The 11,984-nt window shown below is 52.9% G+C and overlaps 1 protein-coding gene across 1 annotated transcript; it reads right to left on the bottom strand.

Moving 5' to 3' along the window:
- Window positions 1–385: 385 nt before the first annotated feature.
- ADGRF3 (adhesion G protein-coupled receptor F3) lies at window positions 386–11,205 on the bottom strand. Its single transcript, XM_036872396.1, is given in 13 exon segments — window positions 386–2,566; window positions 2,651–2,692; window positions 3,575–3,777; window positions 3,780–4,953; window positions 5,825–6,004; window positions 6,411–6,607; window positions 6,785–6,928; window positions 7,438–7,647; window positions 8,172–8,456; window positions 8,869–9,042; window positions 9,490–9,630; window positions 10,055–10,115; window positions 11,122–11,205. Coding segments are annotated over 13 exon segments (2,988 nt in total). The 3' UTR covers window positions 386–2,473.
- Between the last annotated feature and the right edge of the window lie 779 nt (window positions 11,206–11,984).

The following is an 11,984-nucleotide window of genomic DNA, read 5'->3' as shown; positions in this document are numbered from 1 at the left end:
TGGTGAGAACCAAGTGAACAAAGGCTTAATGTCATTTCGTTTATCCATTCTCAAGTGTGCTTTTAGCAGCAGAGCATGCACTGAGTATGTGCAGTCATTTGAGAAGGAAAACGAGAACACATATATCTACAGAAGCATACTCAGGAAAGGAATCTGCTGTTTCTATTCCATATTACTTGAATTTTTCAAAAAAAAATTTTATAATTAAAACAAGACTGTAAATTGTTAATAAAGTGAAAGTGTATATATACACTAATGTATAAAATAGATAACTAATAAGAACCTGCTGTATAAAAAATAAATTAATTTAATTTAAAAATAAATAAATATTTTAAAAAGTGAAAGTGGCATTGAGACCTGACTCTGTTGCCAGGGAAACCAGCAAGGCAAAGCCCCCACGGGATTCCAGTAGCTGCTGCTTCCTGTGAGGGCTGGAACAAGTATGAGGCACAGAGACATTGCAGTGGTCCTGGTGAGTTGGTATGTTCTATTTGAAAGCATGATTGAATCCATTTAGAGAAATACTTGAGCTGGTTTATACACAATTAAAATATTCACACAAATCCTTAAGTGGAGATATAGTGTATGTAAGAAAAATATTTTCAATGGCATGTAGTTAGCATATCACTTTTTTATTTCGAAAGAAAACATCCTCATTCCACTTTATAAAAATATCCATGAATTTTTAAATTAACAAACATTCGTCAGATTTTTTTCATTTATTTAGTTTAAAAAATTTTTAGAGTCCTGTCAGCATCCTCTTGTGGATTCCGTAAGATAATTCAGCTAGATATCTTGGTGTCCTCTAAAGGCTTTTCTTAAATATTTCTTCTCTGTATCTAGTCTTAGCTTGATCCTGTCATTTTTTAAATGTCAGTGTTTGTCATCTTTTCTCCTTAATTCTTGGCAGTCTGTGTTATCTTTCTCTCTACTTTAAAATTTATACCGCATTCTTACAAATGTGCTCTTATCAGTGACTTTTTGTATGCATGCATACGTCTATGAAACTTACATTTTATAGTAATGTATTTTATAGAGATTAAAGAAAGAGGGACCTATTAACTTCACCTTTTTCTAACTTTTGAAAAGAAATGAACCAAATTCTCCCCTTGGCCTCCAATGTTTAGAAGATCAGAGTTCCTGTCAATTAAGCCATCCTTTCTTTGTAGCTATAGAGAAGAAATAATCAGACAAGAAATCACTGAATAGTTAAAATAAGATCATTTTTATCAAATACATCTGTAACATGAACTGTTGATTAGTTAAAAACTGGTTGAGACAGTTTTACTTGTAATTATTTTGAACTTTGATATCTGTTGATTATTTTTACAGCAAAGGCAGCCTTATTCATTAGGTAGCTTTAGCTAGTTTTTCATACTTTTCTTGCTTGGATAGTCACAGGTGGGGAACAGGTAAGCTGCCAGAGAGATGAGCGTGACTAATGAAAACAGAAGCCTATCTTTCCCAAGGGCTGAGCTCTGGGAGGCGGAAAGGGTTCAGAGGATTGGCCAGGACCCATCCCTGGATTCAAGGACACACCCTCGACACCCTTGAAGGAACACGGCTCTGCCTGTGGGTCACTCAGAGCTTCTGTCTTCCCCGTGAAAGAGCTCGCCCTAAAGCCTCGCCCTAAAGCGTCTGCAAGCTACCCTCTCCTCTGGACACCAGACCCACCAATGGCAGTTCCTTCAAAACAATGGTTTTTCAGAGTAATTAAAAATTCGATAGTGTGAAAAGGAGTTTTCAGAGTGAACTGAGTCAAGGGTTGGTGGTGGTGACACTCCCTTCAGCTTTCTGGGAAAAGCAGTGGGAGCTACACCATCTGCTTTCTGAGGCCTCCACCTTCTTCAGCCCCTCTAGAAATGTCTACTTGGAGAAGTCTTTTTTCCACCCTTTAGGTTGGGACAGGTATATGAAGAGGAGTTTTCTTTTTAGAGCTTTGCTGGAAAGCGCTTTGTACACTCGGCCTCACCCCACGCTGCTCACACTGCTTCCGAGAACGCTTCTTTCTCACCTGGCATCTTAACTTCCTCCTTTGCTGTGTTCTGGGATGTAGGTTTCATTTGTGGCCTAGGAAGGGGTGGAAAGGCCCAACTGCAAGGCAATTATTATTATTGCCAGCTCTCCTTTGACGAGGTTGTATCCATTTTTACATTTTCACCTGCCCTCCTGCCTGGGCAGCAAAAATCCTAGGAACTTCGCTCCCAGCTACAGTGACTCCCATGCATTCCGATCCTACCTTTTCCCTTCAAATGCTAACTGGAGGCAGATTTTCAGGGAGAAACAAGGGACAATCCAGAGTCACAAGAAGTCCAGGTTATAATCAGGAGCCCAAGAACCTGAATGTGTCCTCTGCCTGGGGTGCTTTCTCTGTTGTTGGAGAGCTTGCCCTAAAACCCCAGTCTTCTCTTGGCTTCTAGCTGTGCCCATCTCCTCTGGGGAAGGCTATGGAACATCTACTTCTGACCAGCTCTCAGCGGGGAGAAGTGAGAATTTGAAGCCAGCAACTCACCAGGGAGCTGGGGGGCTGGGTGCAGCAGAAGTGTTTGCGTAATGCCTCTTGCACCTGCAGGAGAGGTGAATGCCGTTATGCCAGCCAGAGTCCCGGCCTTCAGAGGCGAGTCAGGCCTGGGGAGGTGGACAGACTCACCTTCCTGTCTGTGAGGCAACCAGACAATAAGATGAAGACACCCTGAAAAGAGGGAAATGGGGATCCATTAGTCAAGGAGAAAGGAATCAGCTGAAATCAACTCTTTCCTTCAACCTCTGTCCTCTTGTCTAATTCAGATCCTGAGGCTTCCCATCTCAGTTTTTCTGTACATCAGCACCACTTGGCGCAAAGGATCCATTTCAGGTGCTTTTCTTTTCTTTTTTGTAAATTTTTTTCTTTTCTTTCTTTCTTTTCTTTCTTCCTTCCTTCCTTTCTTTCTTTTCTTTTCTTTCTTTCTTGGCTGTGTTGGGTCTTCGTTGCTGCGCATGGGCTTTCTCTAGTTGCAGCAAGAGGGGGCTACTCTTCGTTGCGGTGCACGGGCTTCTCATTGCGGTGGCTTCTCTTGTCGTGGAGCACGGGCTCTAGGAGAGTGGGCTTCAGTAGTTGCAGCACGTGGGCTCAGTAGTTGTGGCTTGTGGGCCCTAGAGCGCAGGCTCAGTAGCTGTGGCGCACGGGCTTAGTTGCTCCGCGGCATGTGGGATCTTCCCCGACCAGGGCACGAACCCGTGTCCCCTGCGTTGGCAGGCGGATTCTTAACCACTGTGCCACCAGGGAAGCCCCTCAGGTGCTTTTCTTACTGTTATGGTTACAAAGCAGATGGATGTCAAAGAATAGGTTACTGACAATTCCCTAACTTCAATGGCAAATCCAGATATTTTACAGATAAGAAAGCCAAAACTCAAAGAGGTTTATCCAAAGTTACATAGCTCGTCAGTGGAGGAACTGGGATCCAAACTTAAACCTTTTAAAATCCCTGAGCCTATATTTCTTCTGCTCCACCATGACACCTCCTTGAGGAGAGACTGGGAGTGACTTAAGCCGTCTAACAGCAAAAAGCACGGCCGCCACCACCTTATCACCCACCTGGGAGGTGTTGAGAACTGTGAAGACGTAGTGAGGGACTATGGAGACTTCCTCTAGCAGAGTGGCCAGGCCCAGCCCCCAGGTGAGGCCAAAGATGGGTGTGAGAACGAGCAGAGCTTTGATCACCCCCAGGAGGGCTTGGTGCTTCTCCACCTGGGGTCCCTCTGACAGCGAAGGTCTCAGCAGCTTCAGCACAGCCACGGTACCAGCCCGTTCACGCCCACGATGGCCAGCACTGGACCCACGAGGGTGTAGAGCGCTCCTCCCTTCTTGTCCAACCAGCATGCCCCCTCCCCCAGGTATTGCCCTCGGGGTAAGTAGAGGCCCAGGGCGACACCTGCAAACCCCATCGGGCACAGATAGCCAAGGAACACCATCAGGGAGAATCCTCGGTGCTTGGACAGCTGATGGAAGACGAAGAGCAGCTGGTGGGCCAACATCAGGGCCTGAGCCAGCATCCAGAAAAAGGTGGCCAGGTAGAGGAAATGACAGAGGAAGGCAGCGGCCAGGCAGAGCGGACTGTGGGGTCCTGGAGGAAGCAGTGGGGCTCCTAGGAAGCAGGTGTCTGCGGCCAGCAGGCAGAGCACCATGTCGAGCAGGGCCATGTGGCGTAAATAGGCAACTTTGTTCTGCACCACGAATCTCCACACCAGCCTGTACATGCCCAGGCACACGAGCAGTGCCAGAATGGAGGCCCCCAAGCCCACCTGACTCAGCATCTCCAGGGTGGGGTCTTTTGGAACCGTGTGTCCAGACATGAGGATGGAGAAGGCAGTGATGTGCCGGCAGATACACTGAGTGGTGGGGCTGGCACTGGCTGCCTGCACCTGGCACCCTGCCTCAGACCAGCCTCCCTTGCCCTGGAAGGGATCATGGTCCCAGAAGACACAGTGGGGACTGCCATCTGTGTCCCCAAAGTCCATGATGACCTCTCCCTGGTTGAAGACCTGGCCACCTGCCATGATGGAGATGGCGAGGACCAGCCCAGGAGTGGCGTAGATGGAGTCCCCCAGCCCTTGTCCATAGTTCGAGGGCAGAAGGTGGTCCAGTTTTCGCAGCACCAGGCTAGTAACACTGACGTTGGTTCCATTATGGCCCAGTGGGGCCAGTGAGTGCCTGGGAATCTGCGCCTGCAGCGGGGGCTGAGTAGGGAAGGAGACTCTGTAGTCGGCAGGAAATGTGGGCCTGAGGAGCTGGCTCTGCAGCTGCACGTTGGGCAAGACGAAGGAGAAGGGCTGATCCTGTGGGCACAGGCTGAGTGCCAGGGTCTCCACAGCCAGCAGGAGATTGGAGCCCACCGAGGGCTTCTGGGCCCAGGCCGGGGTCCACAGAGAACTGGAGTCCATGTCAAGGACCTTGTCTGTGGTTTTCAGGAGCGCCTGCAGCACCCAACAGAGAGACGAGGCCTAGCTGCCAGAGCCCGCAGCACTGAGCCAGGGGCACTGGAAACTACAGACCCCAAACCCACCCTTCCTAGTCCAGCACGAGACCCAAGGCTGGGGAGAAAGAGGGAGAGGAAGACAGGCTTGCGAAGGGAGGCTTTCTGGACAGGAAGAATGGAGGGCTGTTCAGCTAACCGCTGGGGCATCTTCAAGTATGTGGCTCCTGACGCACATCCCACCCCTCCATCTGACGACCCTTCTCTCCCTTCCATCCCTTGAGGCCACCCAGGTCCTAAGGGGACCCCCACAGGTCCGTAAAGCTAGGAATGGTGCCCAGAGGTAGAGGGCACGCGTTCTGAAGTAGAGGGCCACCTGCACGTCTGCGCCCCCGTGTGATGCATATTCCCAGACACGGAGGGTGGGCAGTGTCATTGTCCCTGATTATTCTTTTGGTTGCAGCTTCTGGGTCACCAACTGAGGCCTATACTGAGAGCTGGTTTCGGTGAGTCCAGCAAAGCCAAGTACGTTTGAGTATCTCCACATAGGTACCTTGTGTGTGGGCATGGGGGGAGTCACGTCATACCCACGTATCTGCATGTGCATGAACGCCTCTGAACTCCTGTCTCCACACCCCTCCCTGCTTCCCTGACCGCCCATGTGTTCCCAGCATCAGGCCTCCTCCACACTCCGTGGCCTTGGAGACTGGTATCCAAGAGGAGAAATGGACCAGAGGAGCAGACACTTGGACTCTAGAAGAGTCTGCCATCTGACAGCCCATGGTGATGTCAGAGGGGCAGAAATGCCCAGAGGTGAAGAGCTTCCAGCCCACACTACCCAGCTGGCCCCTGATGTGGCTCAAGGATCTCACCTCCAGGGCACTGCCGTTGAGCTGTATTCTGACATCTGCCACCACCTTGGCCAGGATTGTCATGGTGCCCACCAGTGCCAATAAGTCGGTGGGTGAGGTCACCACCACTGCCTGCTCCGGCAGCTGAGCCCAGATCTGTGGCACTTTGTCCACAGGCCAGCCCGGGCCTGCCCTCAGCAGCTGAGACAGGTAAGACAGCAGGGGGGTGGGCGTGGGCGAGCCCTCGAGAGGGAGGGGCCACCTCCCCCCAAGTCCAGCACCTTTCTCCCCATATCCGCGCCCTGTCCCAGGGGAGCAGGAAGCAGAGAGGGGAGCGAGCCACGTGGAAGAAACTGACACCAAGTTTTGTGGAGCAGACCCTTCTTGGGATTAACGATTGGGACCTGCACCCTCCCCGCCATGAGAGCGCTGGCCACTCTGAGGGGCCCACACCTGCTTCCTGGCTCTGCCAGGGCTCCAGTTCAGAGAACCTGAATACCCTTCGGGCTGGGTCTCTGGGGGAAAGGACTCTAAAGTTGGGTCCTGAGTGAGGAAGGGATAGGTCGTGGAGGATGGGGCACGTGGGCAGCAGGGTCAGAAGCTTTACCTGGGCTCTAAGAAGCAAGGCCAGGAGCCCCGTGTCCGTGCAGCTGCTGTGGATGGGCCCCCAGACCCCCTCAGGCCTACAAGGCCTCTTCACCATGCCCCTCCTCTTCCTGGGGCACGGGGCCTGGGCCACATGGCCAGCCTTGGTGACGTTCCAGGCAACAGCTGAAGAGTCCTCAGGGCAGGTGGTGTCTCCATCTGAAAATGATGCCAGGGAAGGCTCAGCAATCCCGTCTAGCCCGAGCCTTTCCTTGGGCAGAAACCCATGCAGTGTGTGGGGTCTGGCCCTGTTGCCCAGCGCAGGGAGACATCAGGAAGGAGCTCCCAGGACGAGCAGGTGAGAGGTCAGCCACCTGGACCCCAAGCCCCAAGTACCCTGAATGACGGTGACAGAGACGGCAGCCCTGAGAGGGCTCAGTCCCGGGCTCTGCAGGTCACAAGTGTACGTAGTGTCGGCTGCAGGGCAGCGCTGAACAGCCAGCACAAGGCACTGGGAGTCCGGCGTGTTGAATAAGGAGGCTGAGGGGGAGACAAGAGAAGGGAACGGTCACTGGGCCAGGGACACACCGAGGCCCCAGGGGTCCGAGAGGTGCCTCGGCAGTCTTTCTAGCAATTTCAGAAGCGGATGAAGCAGTGGAGATGAGCTGAATGGTATGTGGGCATCAAACTACTGAAGGAAGAGCTTGGATTTGGGGGGAAGGGGACCCTGGGCGTCTCTTACTAGTTCCAGGCCCTGAAGCCACAGTGAACTCGTTTGTAAAATGGGACCATCATCAAATGAACCTCACAGAATAATATCGTGTGAGTTCATGGAGATCGTGTGAATGAAAGCATTATGCAAAAGTTGTCTACACACATGTGCTTATTGTTGTATGAACAGATTTGGGGTAAAAACAGATTTGGACTTGGACCCCAAACGCCCAGGTTGAACTGCAGCCTCTGCTTCCAGGGAGCTGGAGAGCCAGCTGCCTGGGGGCAACTAGCTGCCCCCTCTCCCCTGAGCCCTGCCAACCAGCCCCTTTCCATACCTTCGTTGCCATCTCTGGGGCTCCAGGAAGCCGTGTAGCCCAGGTGGGCACTGGGGATGCAGCAGCTCAGCTGGAAGCCAGGGGAGGTGGCACAGGAGATGGAGAGCTGGTCTGGGAGCCCAGCCACGTCTGTCACCTGCAGGGGCACCCTCACCATCTGGTGCAGCTCCCACCTGAATCCCCGGGCCTCAAAGCAGCATATGTACTCACCTGCAGACACACACCTGCTGCACCTCCTGGCCGCTTGGCCCCCCACCTGCGCCACAGGGTCTCTGCTGCTTCCCCAGCCACACCCTAGGTCTGCCCTCTTCATCCAGCCTCAGCTTAACCCCAGCAGGAAAGATCCCTGTCCCCCAAAGGATTTCTAGGAGGAAGACGAGTTCCTGACCCTTTGTTATTAGCCTGCAGCCATGCATCCTAAGGTGAACCTCTCTGCCCCCAGTAGATGCCCTTCCTGCACCACCTACTGCCATTTCAACATCGTGAAGAAAAGCCTGCATCTGTTCTCAGTTGAAATTGAGACCACGCTTTCAGCGTTCTCTCATTATAATTCTTCACATCAATGGGCCTCTTAGCCTTAGTTTCCCCAGAGTGAGTAAATGGAGATAAGGGAAAAGAAGAGAAGAAAAGACAAGAAGGAAGGAGAGGGAGGAGGAGGAGATGGAGGGGAGCAGAGGAAAAAGAGGAAAAAAAGAAGGGGAGGAGAGAGGAGGAGGGAGGGACAGGTGGGCTACCTGCCCATTTATGGGAGATGTTGACAATGCTGAGGACAGCCCGGTCCCGGCTGGAGGTCAAGGACACACGTGTCCCTGCCCGCAGGAGGATGGGGCTGGGGCTCCCTGTGGGCCACAGGAACCAGTTCAGGTTGGTGGTCTCCTGGCTTGTGAGGCGGGTCAGGTTCAGGGTGTCGCCAGGCGTGTGCAGCCAGGAGTTGAGGCTCAGGGCCGCGGGGACTGCAGGAGGCAAAAGATAGGACCCCCGGGGCAGGAACTTGTGGCCCTCAAGGCAGCTAAGCTTTCCTTCCTTCCCCATCTTCTGAAGCCCATCCCTCCTCCCTCCCTCCCCACCTAACATGTTCTGTTCTCTTTTGTCCCTGGAGGAGTGTGGCTGCCGCAATCCAGCCTGGAAGACCCTAACTGCTAGTGGGAAGCAAACGGGGAAGCTTTTTGGCCTAGGACTCCCCCTCCCCCAGGGAGGGAGCTTCCTCTCTTTGTCCACCTGCCTCGGAGCCCTGTTGTTCATTAGAGTCTCCCTCCTCCTGTCCCGAGCGCAGGGCCTGTGATCTGCTATGATGCCTGGCATTTTCTCTCACCCAGAGGAGCCACTGGGCTTGGACCAGCTGGCAGAGATACGGGGGTCAGAGAGGAAAAAACACAGAGAGTGTTCCTTTCACTCAGGGCCATTGGTTTTCACGTTCCCAACCCTCCTCACCAGGTGGCAGCAGCTGGCAGTACCCGGCTTCAGCAGGGCCGAAGACAAGGCAGCCACAAGGCCGGTGCTTGAGGGGGGTTTGGCAGGGACGGTGATGGGAGCAGACGCTGGCGTTCCACTGGTACCCAGAGAGGCACGCACAGTAGCTACACCCCTTGTGGGAGACACTGCACTCTGTGACAGAGGGAAGGGGGATAAGAAGTGAGCAGGCTGTCTGGGAAAGGCCAACGCCTGATGTTTGTGAGGCTCTAAGGCTGGATATCGGGGACAATCCCAAAGTCACAGGCACTGCCTTCTCAGCCTGAGTTCAAAGCAGCGGCGCGTGTGGGGCAAAGGCATCAGAGGTGGCAGTGGAGAAGCCCGGGCCCGTGGTCATCTGCCCCTTAGGCCTCTGCCAAAGTTTAGAAGATGGGACGTGGAGCAGGAAGGGGAGGTCTGTGTGATGGGAGGTGAGGAAGGAGCTGGGCCACACAGACACTCCAAGAAATAGGGAGGGGCTCACAGTATCTCAGACGAGGGGGCTGCGGGAGGGCTGGGCTCCTTGCACTCTGAACCCCCTTCCCATGCAAGCAGCTAAGAGCCACTGAGAAGCAGGGGTCAGTAGAATTCCCGCCACCCCACCTGCTGTGAGGCTGAGGCCGGTGAGAGTTACTGGGGCAGAGGAAGCCGAGGCGGCGGGGAGAGTCAGGGGGCTGGAGAGTGCCGCCGGCCGGCGCTCACTTGAAAAGTACAGCTGTACATAGATGGAGACCGGGACCGATTCTGCAGGAGAGAGGGGACAGCTGGAGAGGAGAGGCAGCTACGGGTCTGTGCCCTTTGGGCCCCATACCTCGCTGTCCCCGCCAGGAAGCGGAGCACGTCCCACCTCCCATAGCCTGTCCAGGTGCAGACAGGACCCAGGAAGGTGGTCACTGCTCATGCAGCTACGGTGCCTTCACATGTGCCATCTCATATCACCCTCCCAACGACCCCCTTACCTGGGCAAGACTCTCTAAGAGGAAGGATTTTCTCAAGGCCTCACAGCTAGAGAACTGCGTTCAGACCTGTGTGACCAGCGCCAGACCCAGTCTCTCTCTTAACCCCACTGCCCCCTGGCTGTGCCCTCTTCCAGACCTTTCTTTCTTTCTTTGCCTCGTGCCAGGCTCCCCGTCCCCCTCCCCCCTCCTCCTCCTGTCTCTCCACGCACCACCTGCTCCACTTTCTTGGTCCAATTGCTGCCCTGATTCCCCTCCAGCCTGACCCTGGCCCTGGAACAGAGCACAGGGGAGAGACCTCTGAGGACAGCTGACTCCACATTTCTCCCGGGGACACCTTCTTCCCCAAGCCGCTCCGGGGCCAGCCTGGCTAATCTGGTAGGACTTGGTCTCTTTGAAGCTCCTCTTTTTGCCTGGAATCAAGCGGGCACATCAGGAGGGGAAAGCAGGCTTCTGGCAGGAGGTGCAGGGATGCAGCCCCAGGGATCCCGCCCAGGCCTGCAAAGCCCACCTGAACCCAGGAGCCAGGCACAGCCTGGAGAGTCAACATGCTTTGCTTAATTCCTTCCTGAATGTACCTGTCCCTGGGCCTCCAGGCTAATTGAAATGGCTGGGTCTGGAGCTCCAGAGGGGGCTGGGGGCGCTGGGCAGAGCTGCCTGGGGCCCAGAGGCTTGGGGGCTTTATTCCCTCATAGGCATTGCCATGAGGGTGAACAGCAGGCAATACCTTAGTCTCTGGTGCCTGTAAATTATTTCCTCACCAACTCCTCCCTCTCTTAAAATTGTGGGTGGGTGAGGAGATCATTGTAAAAACAGATATTGATCTAGATAAGGACGTGGCTAGAGATAGAGATAGAGATATCCACCTGGGAGAAAACACAAATCATAAAGTGCTAAACTAACTCTGCTGCCTTTCCTCAGATTCTCTCCTGTCCTCTACGCCAATGGTTCCGAAGTTTGGAAAGTTTTTATTTTCATTTTTAAATTGCAAGCCTGACTGGAAGAGCCTTTATCCAAAGTGCAGCAGGCATCGCTGGTGTTCACGGGAATTCAAATGAAGAAACAAAAGCTATCCCCACACCCTGAAAAATAAGGCTGAACTCTCGGAGATCTTATAACAAACCAGCCTCTTTTAAAAATACATTACTTCCTCTCCCTCCAGCCCTCTCGCCTCCACCCATCCTTTCATCCCACATCTTGCTGCCTCTCACACCCAGAGGCCCCTGTCGTTACCTCTGCAGACCTTCCCTCGGTCTTCCCTCACCCCAGTCTTACTCACAGGCTGGGACTCTCGGGCAAGTGGTGACCTCACCAGAGGGAGAGTCATGGCCAGGAGTAGCACAGGGGCAGCCGAGCAAACCATGGCTCAGTGAAGCAGTCTTCAAGAGGCCTCCCGCTGCTGCATGATGCAAATTTCCTCAGAGAAGAGCTGGCAGGGCCATGCACAGATGGGATGGGAGGGAATAGTGTAAGGGAGCCAGAGGAATTTACAGAGGAAGTGCTACAGCCTGTGGGACCACCTGGAGCCCACATGCCCCAGTGAGAGCGGCCTGCCCAGGTTCCCTGCTGGAGTCTGGGGGCCAAGGACTCAGTGAGCAGGAGAGGACTTGGGGGCCCTAGGTCACAACCAACCATGTATCAAGGCAGGTACAGTCACATCCCCAAGGATCTGGGAAATCGGGATTGTTCTGGAACTCCCAGGAAGCTGGGTCATTGATCAAAGAGCCAAGGTTAGAAAAGGCAAATATTAGAGCTGATTGCTATCCTAAAATAATTTCAAGATAGACTGGAGTCTTAAATGTAACAAAGAATCTGGAAAAATACCAGGATAAATTATCAAAATAACTTGAAGAGAGGAAGGCTTTTCTAAACACAACACAAAACCCAAAAGCCAGAAAGGAAATAAACTAGACTGTGTACAAAGTTTTAAATTTGGGATGAAAAGAATGTTGGGTTAAAAAGGCAAAAGACAACATATTTGTAGGACGGTGATTGAATAAAGGGCTAATCTTAACACAGGAATTTTTTATCTTACACATCATTGAGAAAATGGGCAAAAATAGGAAAAGGTGTTGCCGAAATATCGGCTTCCCTGTGCACCAAGGCCGAACAGAAATACGGAGACAGGGATTTTGGAGGAAG

The sequence above is a fragment of the Balaenoptera musculus genome, chromosome 13, assembly GCF_009873245.2.
Source record: "Balaenoptera musculus isolate JJ_BM4_2016_0621 chromosome 13, mBalMus1.pri.v3, whole genome shotgun sequence".
NCBI lineage: Eukaryota > Metazoa > Chordata > Mammalia > Artiodactyla > Balaenopteridae > Balaenoptera > Balaenoptera musculus.
This window is presented reverse-complemented; position numbering and strand designations above follow the sequence as displayed.